Below are 20483 nucleotides of genomic sequence, written 5' to 3'. Positions count from 1 at the left end.
GTTCAGTTTCATTCACTTTCTTTGCTAATGATTCCTTGTGGACACCATTTTAAATCTGGAGATCACTTTCTAGTGCAACAAGCTTTCAGGTTAAACATCTGGATGACATCTTCCTGAGCTCAATGGAAATCGCATTAGAGCTTGCGATATTAGGGGAAGCTACTCCATCATAACATTGCCTATGCTACTCTGGTTCACATTTCGTATGCTTGCTGCATTGCATTCTGCTATATGAATAGCGGAGTACAACACGGGGAGGATACAAAGCAGGGAACCAGTCTATGCCTATGCTCGAAGTAATCCTTTGTGTCAAAAAACACGCGGCAACAAAACATGTGATTCAGTTTTCTCCAGCGTGTGTCCCTGATGCACAAATGTGCGTAAAGGGTAACACTGATTAGCTTTTTATCAGACATGATTTTTTTCCATTTCAAAGTGGAATTCTGCTTTTCTCCTGACTTGAATCAGATCTTCTTGATATAGTCTGTTTTTTATATCATCTCCAATCCGTTTTTTTAAAAACAGTCTTTCTGGTCCCATTCCACAACGACCCTTATTAATTATTCGTTCCATATATTAGTTAGCACATGACTCTTGTAAAGAGTATTTTGATTGGTCAAAGGTTTAAATCCATCCAATGAATCTTTGTGTACTGGAAACTGATGGCAAAGGAAAGAAGAAGCATGCTTGCAAAACATGGTGTCCCAAGCTGTTGAGAGAGACCATGACACGAAAAGTTTAGATAAAGGTTTAAAAAATGTATGGAAATGGGAATAGCTAGAGCTAAAAGTTGACAGAAATTTAGTTGGTCAGTTTATAAGAAAAACTGAACGTTAGAGGACTGGCATTTTGTGACCTCTGCAAGAAAGATCTGAATTACGGTAATTGCGGTTGGAAGAGTCTGGAACAGCACCTACAAAAGAAGCTGCATAATTATGTAAAAATTGAAAATCAGAAGGCATCTGGAAAAAGTATAGTTAATTACTATAAGAAGAAAGATTTCTTGCATGAGAGAACCGATGTAGCCCTCTGTAAGAATATGCACACTGCATGTCGCCAATACCAGCATGAAAGGAAAAAGGCTGTTATTGAGAAGGAAACGAAACGATTGCACATTGAGCCAAAAAAAGTCGGTGGAAACTAAAAGAAAGGCTAAAGAAATCTTTGCCAAAGCCACAAAAAGAGCTTGACTGGCATATCAACAGGTTGTGTCCATTGGAGAAAAAGACAAGTGAATGTATGGGATTATTTGTATATAGTTGATGTACTTGCATGTTTTTTTTACAGATTTGTTATGAAAAGAGAGAAGTATAACATGTTTGCTGCAAAAATTGACAAATTATTGTGAGTTAATTACAATGTGAACAAAGTCATGTACATCAAATAACTTCAGCATCAGTAGAATTGGAGAACAAATTCATGTGACTATAAATATTGTCAAATTATTGAAGTCAAGTTTTTGGTAAGTTTATTAGTTTTTCAAATGATTATTTTGGTTTATTTTATGATCATAAGTTGCACTAGGAGCAGTTTTTATGAGTTTAAAATGTGTTTTTGGTCATGGGCCTTTAGACTCCAGATCGGGGACACTGCCCCTCAAGACCATGTTAGAGGAGGACCACCAAACCCCCCATAAAATTTTGTTCAGCTTTTTTTATGGAAGACCAAATTCATGTCTGTTTTGTATATTTTACTTGAAAAATAGTCATTCTTGTATTAACATTTGAAGCAGGATCAGTCTTATTGTTGTGTTAATTTTTTTGTTTGTTTGGATTTTGATATTTATTCAAATTATTAATCACTTGAATTACAAAGTGCTCAGTAATATTCATGGACTAAACCCTTAATTTCGAATTACAGAGAATTCAGACAAGAACATTTGGGATTATATTATTGTGATACATCAAAAGACTGTTAGCATATTGCCACACTCTAGGCCATTGGCACGTTTGCATATTCGAGACTACATGCATATCAATGCATTCAGTGTTGGAATTTATTTGAAATACCACCTGAATTCAATTGGAACTTCATACATTTGGACTTCTGATAGAAGTTTTAGGACTATTTGGGATTTAATTCACAATACTTTAAGTTCTTTTTTTAAATTTTCACTTTGTATTCTGGGGAAGTAAATTATTTGTTGTATTTTACAAAACTTGTTGGTTTTTGCTTTTTTCTGAAACTTTATTGAAGACCATAGCTTTGTAACACAAATAAAATTGTTTTAAAACTATAAAATAAGATTGTTTTAAAACTTTCTTCAAATTGAAATTTCTTTTATATAGATATCTAGACCTACTTTCATCAGTCTGATCAATTTGCATAATTTGGCATAATCTGTTTGTGATCTAGCTTTGGGGTTTTTTAAGGCAATTTTGGTTAGCTAAGCCCCATTCAGAAGCATCACTGGTAACTAGCAGTGAGCATGTATTTTGCTAGAATGCAAATTATGGGAACATATCTTCACAGATCTCAATATGTTCCTGACACACCAACTTAAGACTGGTTTACCTCATGTTTTTCAGAATCATCTTAAACTGCATGTAGTCTTTCTTCCTGGTTTCAGGGTTAATAATCCCTGATACTCCACTGCTTTGACCCAACCAGCCACAAATGTTCTTCAGCTCAGTTCACCAGAATCAATTGCACTAGAAGACACTGGCATTGTTGGCATAGTCCAGTTTTCTCATGGATGCTTTCTTGAATCTCAAGTTTTCTTTCAGGTTGTCAAGGTAATCCTTTTAAGCATTTTGAAGTACAGTACACATTTGTTCACTGGTGGTCAGTTTCACACCCAGGTACTGGTTTCACTCAAATGAATTGTATACTCTTTGCAGTGTTATTGATTTAAAGTTTTCAGTTGTCTTAGCTTTTCTATAGACCATTGCATTTACAATGTCAGTGTGAAGTTCATCTTTCTGGAACCCCTTGCACAGTTTGTTTGCAACAGGTAGCACATCAGTGAAGAAGACAGTCCTTAAGATAAATGATGGACTTTATGCATTAACCTTTGGATGTCCAAGTTACCATTTGCTGTGGACACCAATGCCAGATGCAGTTTTTGAAAATTGAATGCACTGCATTGTCCAGATAGCCAACAGAAGCTAGCTTGTTCCTTAAGAGTCACATGTCTAGTGTCACCATTTTCACCAATATAATGGTTTTCATCTTGTCTCTTGGCGTTCATTGTATCTCACTGCAGAATTATGGTACGCATTGCTTGGCAGTGTGCAACACAGTGGATCTGTATTAGCCTACTTCAATGATTTTCATAAAGTTTTACACCTTCATCTTAGATGGGCTAAGTAGTTAGAGTGTCTGCCTTGGATGCAGGAGGTCATGGGTTTGAACCCTGTGTGAGTCATACCAAAGACTTACAAAAATGGTACTAGCAGCTGTCTCACTTGGTGATAAGTATTAAGAAGTTAGTGTTAGGACTGGTCAGCTTGGTATCAGGATAATGTGACTGGGTGGGACATCATGCTACATATCTATGGCATGATGCCCCAGTGCTAGACATCACTATAAACTGCTACACTGCAGATATCATAGCGATATGACTGAAAAAATTTTAAACTACATTAAAAGCACACACACGCACGCACGCACGCGCTGCGTGTGCACACACACACACTCACACACACGTTTTTGTAAAACCTACAAAACGGGGACATGTGACTTTTACCATCAAAACTGGGACATTTTTATTTTAACAAATTATGAGCGATAAAGATCTATTTTAATATGCATTCAATACATACATGTCATTTGTAATTGATTTGTGGTTGATTTCCAAGAAACATCGTATCATAATCTTTACCATCAGAATGGGGACACACACATATACACAGTGCTGGAAATTATACAATCAAATAGGGGACATTCAATAAGTATGTATTTTGATTCTAAATAGAAATCAGTTCAATCAAAATACTGCAGTAATCTCACCTCATGCATATAGTTCCCATCCATATTAACAAACTAATTTAAAATTATCATGTTGAATTTTTATATAATGTTTGTTGTATATATAAGTAAAAATGTATGTCCAGGAGTTTGAAGAAGTTGAATAGTCAGAGTTGTGTGAAAATATAGAGAATTCTTTCCTTTTTCTAAATTAAAATAAAGATCTGCATGCCAATCTTCAGTTAAAATAATTTTATTGGTAAACTACAGTTTAAGATTTAAAATGTCCCACAAAATAACACATTTTTAACTTTGTTGTACAAAAATTTGCCACATTAATGAAATCCCCTACTTTAATAAGCCAATGCATGATAGGATGTTTTCGATATGAATCTTCGATATGAAACACACCAAATCATTGCCATCTCACGTCTGTCTGCGTGGGTTCGAGTCTCAGATTCGGCCAATGTGGGTATGTGGGAAAGCTTGCCAGTAGCTTCTTGTGGGTCGGTGGTTCTTTCCGGGGTTTTCCTGGGTTCTTCCTCCACCATTAATACTGGCCGCCATGTATAGCCTTTTATGTGCTGAAAAATGGCATTAAACCACACAACACCAACACCATAAAAAGATTAATCACTTCTTAGCCAGTTAAGATGATTAAACAGCTTTCATTCAAATTCAACATTTGTTCAGTATTATGAAAAATATTTTTTAAAGGTTATTATATTTTTTATTATTTTTGTTACTGAATTTGTATTTTTGATGAATATTCTATATTAGTTTAGTAGCCTATCTTGTGCTGTAAAATGGCATTTAACCCTCTAACAACAACATCATGGTTCTACCTTGCATAATGCACAAATGTTTGGAGTTGTAATTTAAAGGACTATCAAATGCAGCGTTTTGTAGATTTGTACTCCCCACAATGTCAAACAGATTTTTCATTTGTGCATATCTTCTGCACCACATGTAAAACATGATTGTTTACTGTCCATCATCATTCACAGATGTCTCAGTCCAATTAAGCTTTTTCTTACATGCATCTTCAAAGTTTCGTGTACATTAAAAAGTTTTTTCTGTTCCTTAACTGCCATGTTCATTTTCACAGTTCATGTCAGTTTCACACTGATGTTTCATGGAGAAATCAAAATATTCTGTAGAACCAATGTATTTATATGCTATACTTAAATTTGAAAATCAAATTTGGCATAACTTGATGTCACACAGTCAATAATAGAACAATGTACATGGTGTAACAGTCATGTTAGAAATTATAAAATATGAAATAATGAATTGAAATACCAGAAAACAGACTGATTATACAGAGAATAAATAATTACAACAAATTTTTCATGGGTATTATAGTATCATCAAAAGAAACACGTTACTTATCACAATCAAATCTCTTTGAATTCTAACCACCATTTTTAATTTCTAGTCAGCTGATTTAAGAGGTGTTAAATACCAGTTATCTTCTCAAAACTATGGATTAAATTAACAGCTATGTCAGTTATTGGACAGTTCCACACAGGATTTACATTTTCTCGGATGAACAATGCTAATTAATTAGCAGGTCATGCAGGTGCTTAGGCTTGGTATTTAAAACAGCAAGAAGCTCAAAGGTTATTAATTGATACTGATTATAGTGTTTGATGCTTGAAGCAAATTTTCAAGAGTTAAACTGATGCAGTAGGACAGAATGCACAAGCATTGGTTTCAGGTCAAATATGAAATCCGTGCATCAGATCTTGGGAGTGTGGGTCAGAGGAAAAACCTGCATTACTAAAATGCATTTTCTGCCTGAATCTCTACCACACTGTATTTCATTGAGAAAAATTGTGTTTTTGAGCAGTCAGTTTCCTGGCTGAAACTAGTTTAGTTATGATGCAAAGAAATATTTGAAAGGTTATTAGCAACCCAGGCTGCAGTGTCTATCCTCGTGTTATTCACTACTGCCTTTTGAATTTCAGATTTGAGATTATTTATAGCATCCCACGTCAGTTGTGAAACAGTTGTTTTTCAGAATGTTTTATGAAAGAAGTACATCCAAAAGTGAAACACACAGTAGACAACAAAATACATAATGGACCTAAAATTAGGAGATAATTACTGCAGCTAAGCAGGAGTAGAAGACTTATTATGATTGTCATGGGCATTTTCCTGGCAGCCTAGTTTGCACCCAGGATAGCTGTAATCAATATTATTTACTAACCTTTCTTACAATATATATATATATCTATATATATATGTTTATAGTTCACAATGATAGGAACTTCATGAAATATGCTGTCTATGCATTGAGAAGATTTGATCTACTGCTAGTACTTACAAATGGTTTTATACTTCAAAAGGGCTCTTCTGTTAAGGAGACTTGTTTTGTTTATAACCTGATGAATATATTTCCTTTTCTTTCCTCTCCTCTGAAGGCACCTCTTGAGCTGTGTGAGTCTCATTTTGAAGTTAGCCAGATTAAAGCATATGCATTTGATCTGAATGCACAGTCCACTGTTGCTTGCTTGGGGTGACAGCAGGTCAGTGGCAGATACTGGTGAGGGTCACATGGTTTGCAGTATACATCAGTTTTTGTACCCTTCCATGAGGGTAGATTGAGCATCCAAAATGACATTTGACTTGTTTGATTACTCCAGTGTAAATTTAATATTATGATGAAAGTCATTGGCAAATACAAAGAAATTGTTGCCCATTTTGATCCAGTTTCATTCTGTGTTGTCATTAAATCTGCACCAGCATAGAGACATATTGAGTGGCTCATTGACTTGCTTTTGCTCTGGTCCTCCCATGAAAATGTCCATTGCATGAAAATAGTGGCTCTTTTCTTTTAGTTACATAACTCTGCCTGTATGAGGCTTTCCCCACACAGACCAGCAATAAATAAAGTATGTAAAATGACTTTATTGTACACATTTTAGATCAATTAATCCAGCAGCAAAAAATCCTGTATTTTAAGAAAGCATGATGCTTAAAAATGGTGTAAAACCCAAAACAACATCAATAACAAGAAAGAATATGTGTATTTACCAGCTGAATTAATGAAATATATCCCCTAGTGAAATGTCACTGATATGATAACTCATAGAAACTACAGTCAAACCTGATTTGAGTGAACTCTACTATGAGCAGTCATATTTCATTTATGACCAAAATTGTTATGCATGTGTTATTTTAATTATAACTACGCTGATGTGAGAGACCACATGCTAACAGTGGCCATCATTTTGCAGCAGAATATGTGTTTCACCACCACCATGAACGACGGTATCACATAACCAGGGATAAATAATAAGGACCTTTATTTAATCCATTGTAATAATAATATAATAATAGTAATAATAAAAATAATGCTTTATTTATAGAGGGTGACTCATTAATCAAGGACTATTCTCCCTTGAGGCCCTCTTAAGGAGAGTATAACAATGCACATTATATGAAGATAGCAATAATTACTGTTTATTTTAATATGTTTAGTATTACAATACTAAATTCCATTATCTATTAGAAACACGTACATGCTCGTGATATCTCTTCTTAAATATTCTAATGTTTTCAGCAGATTTTACATGTCGTGGACGCTTGTTCTACAGAACTGTACCAGAGTATTGGAAGCTCTTTTTAAATTGCTCTGTTCTTGGTTTTGGTGCTAGAAGGTTTCCATGTGATATTGATCTCAACTGGTATTGTGTATTGTAACCATGCATGCAGAGCAGATTCTGCAGGTTGATCGAGTCTGATATTTTTAAAATAAAATAGTGAAAAAAAGAGTCTGGTTACCAGTCTCCATCAAAATATATTGTGTATGGTTGTAAGACCAGTTATTATTTTAAACTTCTCAAAAACTCCTTGACCAACTTTTATCAGATTTGGCAAGAGAGCATCCCAACATGTAGGGATTTAAGATTTGTACAAAATGATTTAATTTGACTGAAATAATTTGGGCGGGAGTTCCTTTTAAATTTCTAAAAATGATGTTATCAGTCTCAGATATGGGCACCGACATAGAAAATAGAAAGTCACTTTTGTCCTCTTTTCATAGTTGCAATTTTCAACTCTCTCTCTCTGCCAGTAGCTTCTCGAGGGTCGGTGGTTCATTCCGGGGATTTTCCGGGTTCTTCCTCCACCATTAATACTGGCCACCATGCATAGCCTATCGTGTGCTGAAAAAATGGCATTAAACCCCACAACAACAACAACAACAACGACAACAACTCTCTCTCTCTCAGAATCCACTAGACTAATTTCAAGTTTGTACAAAGTATACTGATTCAGTGCCCAATATGGCCATGGTTACATAAACAGAAAACATAGTCAAGTACTTTTTCTACCTTACCAAATTTGATCATGTTTGACAGAGAGCATCTTGGCATGGAGATATTTAAAATGTACACTAATTATGCATATATGGCCACTGTTACTAAAAATAGAAAAACCTTTAAATAACTTCTTTTCCTATACTGTTGAATAGAATTTGACTAAGCCTGACAAAGCACCCTGGTATGGAGACCTTTTTAGTTTTATACAAATGATTCTGATCCACCACCAGATATGATCACTGTTACTAAAAGGAAGATTTTTGAAAACGACTTTTTATCACAAAAACTCAGAAATTTGATCGATAGCATCATATCATGGAAGGTTTTAATTTCACACAACAGATTCTGATATACCATCATATGCTGCCAACATTACTAAAAATAATAATGCCTTGAAATTATTCCTTCAGAGCTGATGAATTTAATTGGACTAAACTTGATAGAAAGCATCCTGGCATGAAGGCCCATTTAACATTTTGCAAATGATACAAGCAAATATGGCAACCATTATTAAAAAGTAAAATTAAGTGACTCCAAAGCCTCTGAATAGAATTCAGCCAAACTTGATTGAAAGCATCCTGAGATAAAAGGTTTTAAGTTTGTACAAATGATTCCAATCTGTCATCATTATGGCTGTCATTTCTAAAGCTGCAAGGCCTTTAAAATGTGAAACAAAAATTGACAACATTTGACAGAACATATCTTAGCAAGGATTTATCTCCATGAAACTGTTGCCAAGCTGCCTTCAAATCTGGCCACCATTATAAAAAAAAAGCTGAACCTTTATATAAATTCTTAAAGCCTGCATAGCAGAAATAAACCAAGGACAGAAAGTGTCTTGGCATAGACATCTTTCTAGTTTGTAGAACTGTTTGAAGTGTATACAAATTATGCTGATCCACCATTAAAGTGTATACAAATTATGCTGATCCACCATTGAAGTGTATACAAATTATGCTGATCCACCATTGAAGTGTATACAAATTATGCTGATTAACCATTGAAGTGTATACAAATTATGCTGATCCACCATTAAATTTGGGTGCCATTACTAAAAGTAGAAAAACCTTCAAATGACTTATTGTGAAAATATGCTACGCAGAATTTGACCAGACTTTACCAAAACCATTCTGGCATGAAGGATTTAAAATTTTCGCAAATGATGCCAGTCAAATATGGCCACCATTACTAAAAAGACTGCACCTAAGATCAAGGAACAGGAAAGAGGTGTATCACCATACTACTGAATTGACAACAGTGTGACAGTTGAATAAATACATGGATGCCTAATTAAGTTTTTCTTCTACAGAAGCAGGTGTGGATGGCCTTGAGTTTACCAAGGAATGGCTGAAGAGGAGTTTTGATCGGCTGCAGCAGGAAGCTGCCCAGACTCCATTAGAGGGTGCCACACAGAATGCTCCAGTTACCCCAGCAGCTGTGATGAATGGGGCATACATGGAGCTGTTGAATTGGGATGAGAGCAATGTTTATCCAGAGGTAAATTTAAAAATGGATTTGTTCTTTTCTTTGGAATCTATAACTGATCAGTCCTGCAGTTTTTAGTCATGCTTGGGAAGAAAATAAGATGCTCCCATGTTTATCCAAAAATTTGTTTTGGTTCTCCTTTGAAGTTTTAAATATATTCTTTAAACAGTGACTTTTAGAGGGTGTCGATAGTATATGTTATTAAACACTATAGTTCTAATTATTTTGATCCAGATTTTGCCATGCGGCCAACCTAAAATCAGTACCGCAGATTGCATGATTATAGTAGCATAAAACATAATCAAATTTTGTGAGAATGTTTTGCTCACTGAAATGAAATAATTACCCCAGTAGACAGTTTTAAGTGTAATGGTGTGATTTGGAATAATACTGTCAATAGACTGTTTTAAGTGTAATGGTGTGATTTGGAATACTACTGAGTCAATAGACTGTTTTAAGTGTAATGGTGCGATTTGGAATAATACTGAGTCAGTAGACTGTTTTAAGTGTAATGGTGTGATTTGGAATAATACTGAGTCAATAGACTGTTTTAAGTGTAATGGTGTGATTTGGAATAATACTGAGTCAATAGACAGTTTTAAGTTTAATGGTGTGATTTGGAATACTGAGTCAATAGACTATTTTAAGTTTAATGGTGTGATTTGGAATAATACTGAGTTAATAGACTGTTTTAAGTGTAAAAGTGTGGTTTGGAATGATACTGAGTCAATAGACAGTTTTAAGTGTAATGGTGTGATTTGGAATAATACTGAGTCAATAGACAGTTCTAAGTGTAATGGTGTGATTTGGAATAATACTGAGTCAGTAGACTGTTTTAAGTGTAATGATGTGATTTGGAATAATACTGAGTCAATAGACTGTGTTAAGTGTAATGGTGTGATTTGGAATAATACTGAGGCAATAGACAGTTTTAAGTTTAATGGTGTGATTTGGAATACTGAGTCAATAGACTATTTTAAGTTTAATGGTGTGATTTGGAATAATACTGAGTTAATAGACTGTTTTAAGTGTAAAAGTGTGGTTTGGAATGATACTGAGTCAGTAGACAGTTATAAGTGTAATGGTGTGATTTGGAATAATACTGAGTCAATAGACAGTTCTAAGTGTAATGGTGTGATTTGGAATAATACTGAGTCAGTAGACTGTTTTAAATGTAATGGTGCGATTTGGAATAATACTGAGTCAGTAGACTGTTTTAAGTGTAATGGTGTGATTTGGAATAATACTGAGTCAGTAGACTGTTTTAAGTGTAATGGTGTGATTTGGAATAATACTGAGTCAATAGACAGTTTTAAGTTTAATTGTGTGATTTGGAATAATACTGAGTCAGTATACTGTTTTCCCAGTGATATCATGCTCTGCATGTGCTCAGTTGTTCCCTGTTGTTCACGTCTATTCCCTATTCCATACTGTTCACGACAATTTCCTATTCCTTACTGTTGACATCAATTCCCTATTCCATACCGTTCACATGAATTTCCTAGACTTGTATGTGCAGTCTTAACATGCAGTATAAATTATCTGTTTTCTTGGCTTTCTATATCACTTGTTTCCTTTGTTTTCCATGTCACCTCAAGTTATATGTGTGGCAAGTAGGTTGTTCCTGAATCATAAACAAACTACTAAATAGATGGTGACTTGATACTAATGAATAAAATGGCAGCCACTGTCAACAGAATATGATTTTAATGTTCCAGTAAAAACACTTGTGTTACTATATGTGAATTGTTTACATTCACATGCCACATGTATAAGTTGGTTACATCTTCTCTTAAACTGGATATCAGCCATTCTATTAAATGGCAAAAGCAAACGAACAACCTTCAAGATAAATTTATATTGAACTTAATTTTAAAGGTCTTGAAAGTTAAATTTGGCTAATGCCGGTCACCTACATTAACTCCACAATATCATCTATAGCTTATATCCCAAATAAACATCAAATGCTTGCAGTAACCAGAATAGATATGTATAATGCCAGTATAAGTTTGGTTGGCATTCATGCAGCATGGCATAGAATCTCTTACTTTTCCCATTCACTTGTATAGCACTGTTACTGAAAAAAACATTTAAGTTTTCCTGGGATGTATCAACTTCAGACCCTCCTGATTGACCAGACAAGATTCATGGATCTCGGGGACAAGACTCGTCGCCTGACACTGATCTCATCAGCCTTGCTGGTGACATACAGTACAGTCGGATCTCCAATATCTGGGGTTCAGAGTCTTAAAGAGAGGCTGAAGACACAGATATGTACCATCTTGGAAGGTGTTCCAGACAGGTAATTTTTATTTTAGTTTGATGTATTTACATCAGTGTGATTCATTTCATAAATGGGTATCAGAAGTTTAGTAATGCTGTTAGTGACGCTACGCATGCTTTGTGAGAACTGTACATTATAGTTCAGCATCGTCTCCCTGGTAAACTCAAATGATACGCAAATTATATTGTCTGTATTTATCTTTATTTAACTTTGTGTTGGAGAAATCAGAAAATATGCATGTGCAAAATAATAACAAAATCAATCATGGTACTTTATAACAGTTTAATAATTGTTGGGTCACCAGAAGTTACTTTTTCTTACATGCCTATGTCTTAGGACACAGAGAAAGTTACTGTTTCGTGTCCCAAGATTTACAGCCATTACAATAGTCAACAAAAAGACCTAAAAACTGTCAAGTTTAGACATTGGCCCACGGATAAGCTGACCCCTCTTCTTCCAGGCCTTTATTTTTTCCCTAAATTATTCAGCTTATATGCGATCATATATGGTACATTAAAACAGTACTGCACAAGGTGTGCATTAAGGAATTTTGAGCCCTCAGTCAGCAAAGCTGACACCCTAAATAAGTGTAATAACTCAAGATTCCATAGATACAAGTTTCAAAAACTAATCCAATTAATAAAAATATTCAAGTAAAGATTTCAATTTCTGCTCAATGCAGTTGACATAGTAATTGACCCTTTAATCAAATTCCCATTTAACATGTTAGTACATCATTTCATGATCTGTTTGGGAGAGAGTGACAATTCTTTGTATTGTTCCTTTTACTCTGCTCCAATCTTTCTCCTCCTCCTTTCTTTTTCTTCCACATCTTCTTCCTTTCCTTCTGCCTTCCTCCTCTTTTCTCCTCTTGTGCCACCTTGTACATACACCCTGGAAGCTTCCTGTAGGAATACAAGGGGAATACTTTTTTGCATCCCTACTGTATTTCTGGAAATCCATTACTCACACAGACCTTCCATCTGATTAATGGGTGACCAACCTTACAAGGTCTTATGTACGACAAATCTCCACTTGCATAACTTGTACATGCCTTCTGCTACTATGTACAAACAACATTACAACATTATGGTAAAACACACACACCATCTAAATGTTTTCGTATACAGTAAATTACAACATAATTAATGAAGTAATCATTCATACCCCTTGCATCATAAGAATTAAGAAATATACATGTATATCCAGCTCAGGGTCGAGCTTTGCATAACCATCATTCTATGCTTGTTACATTCTAAAAAATGCATATTCCCATCCTAACTCAAACATTCTGATAAATACAAATTCAAAAGATAATTACAAGTAATTAAGTCAAATCAAGTACAAAATCCGGCCAAGGTATTGTCTCACCTTTCAATGCTTTTAAATTTCAGTTGCAATTCCCTCTTGCTAGATAAGTCAGTGTGAATCTCAGAGTGGCCTTCCTTTGGAATTCACTTCAACTACACAGTTTCCTTTTCCTAGAACACTGTAATTTAACTCCTACACATGCATCTCTCTCTTCCAGAATTCTCAGCAGTCTGAAAATTTTGTGAAGTTTTTCCTTTCAAATGGTGCATGTTTCCCATTTAAATTTTAAACCCTGCCCCAATTCAGTTTGAACCCTCTAGCTGACTATATTTGATTGGTCCAGTCCCATTGTTTGAATTTAACTCAGTGCTAACCTTTTCAGACTTAACATGGGGGTGGGGTGGGGTAGTGTGGATATGCAAACGAGGCCAACTTTGCCCATGGCAGTAATCAAAACCAATCAAAGGATTATGTTCCTTTGAAGCAGTCTTGGTGGCTCAAGATTGCTTAATGCCTGGGTAGGACATCTTGTTCTTGGGTATATATGAATTCAAAATTCTGCTACAAACAGAGTTCATTACAGACATATTAATGTAATCCAGGCAGTTCTTGTACTTAATGCAACAGGTGCTGATTCCACTCAACATTGCAGACACAATTAGGGGTTTTACTTGGCCAGTTAGTGGATTACCTTTTGTATTTTATGTCTCCTTTCCAGGTCTTACAGAAGTTTATAACCCAGTCTATCATAAATTTATCACAGATAACCCAGCCTATCATTAATCTATCACAGATAACCCTGTTTATCATAAATCTATCACAGATAATCCAGCTTATCATAAAAAAATATAAAAGATAACCCTGTCTTATAAATCAATCACAGATGACCCAGCCTATCATAAATCTATCACATATAACCCAGCCTATCATAAATCTATCACAGATAACCCAGCCTATCATAAATCTATCACAGATAACCCAGCTCATCATAAATCTATTGCATATAACCCAGCCTATCATAAATCTATCACAGATAACCCAGCTTATCATAAATCTATCAGGGCTTAATACCCACATCACAGTGGAGCAGAGGTTGACTTCATCTGCAACACTTAGATGTTACACTGTGAAGTGGGGTTTGGTTAGGTTAGATCTACACCAATAGAAAGGAAAGATAGTCGATACACTCTGTATACTATAACTTTCATTGCTTGTATCCATGACCTCATGACATTTCTACATTGAACTTTATATCATTACTACATACATTAATTCCATTACTACTGCATTACATCTAGTACTTTTACTCTGCAACTCACAGACCTTTTATAGACTGGCTATAATATGACTTACTGTTGAGTAGATGTTAATGGGAAGTCGGACATAGTAATACATTTTTCAGGAGCCACCATCATATGTTAGCATTTTAGTAAGGTTTTGGTTAAAGTCCTTCATTATAGTTTTGTATGTGGGCTCAAAATGCAGGGACTGACTTTCTTGTTAACTTTATGAATCAATCAACAAGTGTCTTTTATATGAATGTTTGCAATGACATTTTTATTTGCTGACAGAGATCTCAGTAGTGCATTGGAGAATGTTGGAGAGCAGCTTCACAAGGAGGTTAATATGTACCTGAAGGAACATGGGTTTACACAGAGAGATGAGGGACAGAAGGGAACCCTATTGGGTCAGGTTAAAGGTCTGACCACACCTGATAATCCTGTCTTATCTGTCATGTGTGAGTAATTTTTCTCTTTGTAGTTCCTCCATTTGATATTAATTCATCAAATAATGTCTCTAGGATGTTGTTTCAGAAAAAAAATGTTTTGTTCACACCTGTTTAAGTAGCAGGCATTATATAGGATTCACTATACCCATTAGTCTGTCCAGAAGATTGCTAATCTTAGTTCTAAACACCTATTGGGACCAAAAGAGGTGTTATAGAAGGAATCCAGAAATGAATGTGAGTTTCACACTCAAACGGGGTCTTTTTGACCCACTTTCCAGAATTTATTTGGCATTTTTGAAAAATGCCATGGCCCTAATTTCAATATAATGTCGTGCAGCTTGCATTTAGAAAAGAAATCAATACATAGTTTATTCAGATTCCTTCCCCCCAAAAATTTGGTTTGCAACATTTGAATATTATTACCACATTATATGTCTCTGACAGTGACAATTATTTATTTACTATATACCATCAAATTCACAAATTAATTTTTAATGCCCAAATCATGATATTCTTATGTATTTAAGAGAAAAACTGTAATCATAGTTTGTGTTTTTGTTTTCTTTAAAAGTATAACAGTAATATGTATAGCACATCCATTATTAAGATAGGTCTTAGATGTTGACTGTGTTCTAAAACAATATCATCATTATGTTTTTGTTTGTTTCAAATACTAATTGTAACCATGAATTTAAGGAACATGTACATTAAGTCTTTATTATATTCTGGACAAATTTCTGTGAATGTACATTCTGTTTTTCTGTTTTATAGCAAAAAGAGTTTTGACGTTCATTGCACTAGCCCTATTCTCCCGTCACACAGAGCCCCTGAAGGTGCCCCCAGGATTGTCTGTGGTTGAGAAAGAACTTTCCCAGATTTGTGGTTCATTTCTTCGCCTCATCTCTCACAACAGGGCAGTGTTTGGCAGTTATTATGCAGAAATCATTGGTGCTCTGGTCATGAGAAAGCCCGACCTTTCATCTTGAATGTAGTTGTCACGGAAACCTGGAGCATACTTTCTGATATAGTTGGTGATAATCAACTGTAGAACCACCAGAGAGGTCGAGTTAAATGGAGAAAATATCAAAGTCAGGGAAAGCAGATGTTGTGATCCATTTTGAAGTTTGATGGCTTTTTTTATTGTCCCCTGGTGTTATGTAGAAATTATGTACATTATAGTCACTGCATGCTACATTCTTACCATCTTTAAAGGTGTAAAAAATGACAGTTTCATATTTTGCATGTGTGCTATTGTTGAGCAGATCAGCACGATGTATTGTTTGAAGAGAAGTATTGATGTAGAGATACTGGTTTTGGAGGAAACCTGTTTACAAGAAATGTAATTTGATTTCTTTGATTGTGCATACATATATTTGAATGTGTGTTAAATAGGGAGACAGTGGGCTACTGCCCTTAGCTTTTCAGTGATTGACTGTTCTGAGGCATTGACTTTTTATAAATTGCCGAGCTATGTACTTTTTGTAAAAAAACACCAAATAATTAGTTCTAGATCCCAAATAAAATCACATTCTTCTGATGATAAAAGTAATGGTTTTTATCATTAATTATTTAGATCAATACAGTGGAACCCCGCTATAACGCGATGATCGGGGTCCATAAAATCGGATCGCATTAAAAGCGGGGTCGCGTTAATGCGGGGTTTTACAATATTTAACTTTTTTTCCGAGAACATATACGTGTATACATGTACAATGATCAAAAGTCGGTTTATCATCAGATGAATATTAACTGGAATGCATTAATTAAGATATATTCAAAATAATCGATGGCTAATATATTTATAGGTTATTACTGTGCATTAAAAACATTTACTAATTTTTATTTGTTTGAATGATAATACAGATTGACCGATAATACCAGACTATCGCTATATCATGAAAAGTGTATCAACACCGTATGCTACCGTGCCGTCGTGGCATGCAGTTCATCCATAATGGATGTAATTTCATTGAAAATCGTACAGATTTAAAATATTCAATAATTTTGTAATAATCTGAATTCGTCGTGTAAAATATAGGATGAACAAAATATTGAAACCATTTACTTGCCGTCTGATATCGTACGGTCATTGCATGCAGCTATTCCCGGGTCTACATACGGTGTCTGTACAAATTTCATACCGCTAAAATTTTATCATATGCGACAACTGCAAGAATAATTAACAATCAACGCATGATTTCAGCGTGCAAAAAACTTTTATTTCAGATTTTGTGAACATCAAAAGAAACATGTGAAAACTGCTAAATTAATCGTTGCGCAAAGTGCAAAGTCAGTGTGGTTCCAAATTTAAATTTCATCATTTCTTGAAAAATATATCCAATGTTGTTTGCTTCTTTGCCGCGAACTGTTGGGTTCTAGCAAAGTCAAGAATGTTTCTTAATTGAAGGACTTTGACGCTGTCAACATCTTGTGTTTCCAGCCACCTTAAACTTGCTTCTAAATGTACTACTGCTTCAGACACTTTTGGTGGGGGAGTTGGGGTGCCATCGTCATCGTTATCATTATCGTCACTGGTTTCAGGTTCTGATTGTGCAGCTTCATTCTTCCTGCTGACATCTGTAACAATTTCGTCATCTGATATGTGTTTGTATATAGGGCAGATGTCATCTACTGAATACCAGTTAAGGATATCATGATGACTGTGCTCGTATTTTTTGAGTGCTTCTTCTGCTAAACGTACGTCGTCTTCAGTGAATCCTGTAAATTCAAGCTCATCGTCACTATCATTTTGTGTCGAGGGCGTAAAAGCTGGCCCAAGACCCTTTATCCAGCATCGTTCAATGCAGCGTGCAGTGATAGCATCCCAGGCTTTACCTCCAAGGTGACATACTTCTTTTAAGTTGAGTAATGCCAATGATGTGTCGACGGATGCGTTATTATCTGCTACCATTACCTTTATCATTTCACGGCGATAATTTTGTTTAAATACGGAAATTATGCCTTGGTCAAGTGGCTGGATTTCTGACGTAGTGTTTTTCGGGAGGTACGAAACTTTGATCTTGCCATCACTGCTGACAAGATTTTCCGCTGGGGGGTGGGCAGGGCAATTATCCAGCAGGAGGAGAGCTTTTTCCTCCAGCTTGAGTTTTCGTAAATGAGCCCGAACATCTGTTTTGTGAAACCAGTCGTCAAATATGGAGCTATTCATCCAAGCATTCTTGCTGTTAGTGTACTGAAATGGAAGTGCCTTCATATTTACATGATGAAAACATCTGGGAGCTTTCGATTTTCCAATCATCAGAAGTCTGACTTTGTGGCTGCCAGACTTGTTAACACAAAATAAGAGAGTCACTCTGTCCTTCCTCTTCTTGAAACCTTCTCGTTTGTGACTGTCAGTCTTGGTTGCAAGGGTGCGATCGGGTAACATTTTATAACATAAACCAGTCTCATCGCAGTTGTAAACTTGGTCGGCTGTGTAGCAACCGTCCTCCAGCAACTTTTTAAGCCCAATTGGGTAGGAATTGGCAGCCTCTTTGTCAGCGGAGCGGATTTCCCCAGACACAAGAACTTGGCTGATAGCGTGCCTTTTCTTGAATCTGTCTAGCCAGCCATTACTCGCCTTAAATTTGGAATCATCTCCATTGATATGGCGATCAAATTTCTCTGCTTGGGCTTTCAGAATTGGGCCAGAAATTGGAACACCTTCTGAGCGAGCTTGTACAAACCATTGGTACAAAGCTGAATCTAGGACATTGTTATTAGCTAACTTAACCCTTTTACGCTGTAAACCAGTTTCCTCTTCAAGAATGTTGGGTAGACTACGGAGCTTTCCTTCATCAGTTTTCCATCCTCGCAAAGTGGACTCGCTGATTCCTAGATCTCTGGCAAGCTGAGTTTGTTGTTTGCCCTTCTTTAGTTGATCTAGGGCATACAGTTTCTCTTTAGCAGAAAACGACTTGCGTTTTTAAAGTTGCTTTTCCATAACAGTAAAATATTTTTTTATATAAGCAAACAACGTACACAGATAAAGCTCGATAACTAAGTAATGAAGGCCTGCAATGGTTACGAATCACTTTTTATATAAAACAAAATTAAGCTGAACGGATGTACAATTTCATACCCTTTTAATTTACAGATAATAAAGTGGATATTATTTACTTTCAACTGTTTGTTGTTTGATCACACCGCCAAGCACAGCATACATGTTGGCGGCTTTCGTCCTTTGATGTTTATTAAATTGTGCGACTCTTGTATCAACCACAGCTTTGTCTGCTGCTTGGCTGTGATTGCAGTTAAATAAGAAGCCCATGTCGGCTATTGTTTGAGCAACGACTGTATACAGATTTCATGGAAGACAATCACAAAGACGATTTACTGGCTTTACTCATGGATCCGTAATAAGTAACATTTCCGATAATGTTTACTTCGGCTTAACAATTCAAAAACCTAATGAAACCAGTTTTCTCTTCTAGAGTAGAATACGGAGCTTCACCACAACCTGTTCAAATTGATAAATTTCAGAAGCCAAGCGTTGTACACACTATTTCTCGTACGTTATATATATCGTATTATTTTAGAATTCATACACGATCACTTCTCCAAAATCACTTAAAGAACCTGGATAAATTGTTAAGTTCCGATCGTTTATTATTAAAAGTCATACGCGAATTCTTCCACCAAATTATAATAAACGTTTTACACACTATTTCTCGTACGTTAAACAAATATTTTCACGGTCCGATAAAAATACACGTAAATGAATTTCAAATTTCAGGAACCATGCCACGATCATATTATTTTAAAAGTCACAACTAATCTCATGCCCAAAATGAAGTTAATTTCTTGTTTTGTTTTTTTTACTTTTCTCCAAATTTTTTTTCTCCATGTGTGAATGAATATACGAAATTTCGGGAGCCATGCTACGACCGCGTTATATCCGAATTCGCATTATGGTGGGGCGCGTTATAGCGGGGTTCCACTGTAATATAATGTGAGTTTGGCAAATAGTACTAAATACATCATCAAATATACCAGATGAAAGATTTTTAGTATATTTATTTTGTAATTTGCTGTTTATGACATAATTCTTTAGTGCTCCAAAACCTGGATAGTCCAGATCTGGTTCATGTCTGAATTCTACACAGACTCCCCATCGTAGATTTACTTGCCTTAGGGGTTACTGATTCATTGAGATAGCACATAAAAAGTGTATGTTCACTTGGGGCAAGTGATGTTTCAAAAACGACTTGCCCTAGGCCGGTGTATGGGAAATAATGTTCTGAAGCTATCTTTGACTAATTGTTAAGTAATGTCTGCTGTTTGTCAGTAATGTATGAAATATTGGTTCCAAAGGACCAATCTGAATCATAAAAGAGAATGATTAATGCAGGAGAGAAATCATGCTTTCAATTGGCTTCAAAGGACCAATCTAAATCATAAAAGAGAATGATTAATGCTGGAGAGAAATCATGCTTTC

At 35.5% G+C, this 20483-nt stretch overlaps 1 protein-coding gene across 1 annotated transcript in view; it reads left to right on the top strand.

Annotated features, from left to right (window-relative positions):
• LOC149792289 (T-complex protein 11-like protein 1) overlaps positions 1 to 16712 on the top strand; it is a 34336-nt gene extending 17624 nt beyond the window's left edge. Inside the window, exons 7-10 of the mRNA XM_089970850.1 lie at positions 9547 to 9734; positions 11843 to 12024; positions 14889 to 15055; positions 15818 to 16712. Of these exons, the coding sequence (XP_089826976.1) occupies positions 9547 to 9734; positions 11843 to 12024; positions 14889 to 15055; positions 15818 to 16032 (752 nt within the window). The 3' untranslated portion in view covers positions 16033 to 16712. The remainder of the gene's footprint in view (positions 1 to 9546; positions 9735 to 11842; positions 12025 to 14888; positions 15056 to 15817) is intronic.
• The last annotated feature ends 3771 nt before the right edge of the window (positions 16713 to 20483 follow it).

This window comes from Sinohyriopsis cumingii, chromosome 9, assembly GCF_028554795.1.
Source record: "Sinohyriopsis cumingii isolate HCF-2022 chromosome 9, ASM2855479v2, whole genome shotgun sequence".
Taxonomy (NCBI): Eukaryota; Metazoa; Mollusca; class Bivalvia; order Unionida; family Unionidae; genus Sinohyriopsis; species Sinohyriopsis cumingii.
Note: the sequence above shows the minus strand (reverse complement) of the source record. Positions and strands in the feature narration are given on the sequence as shown.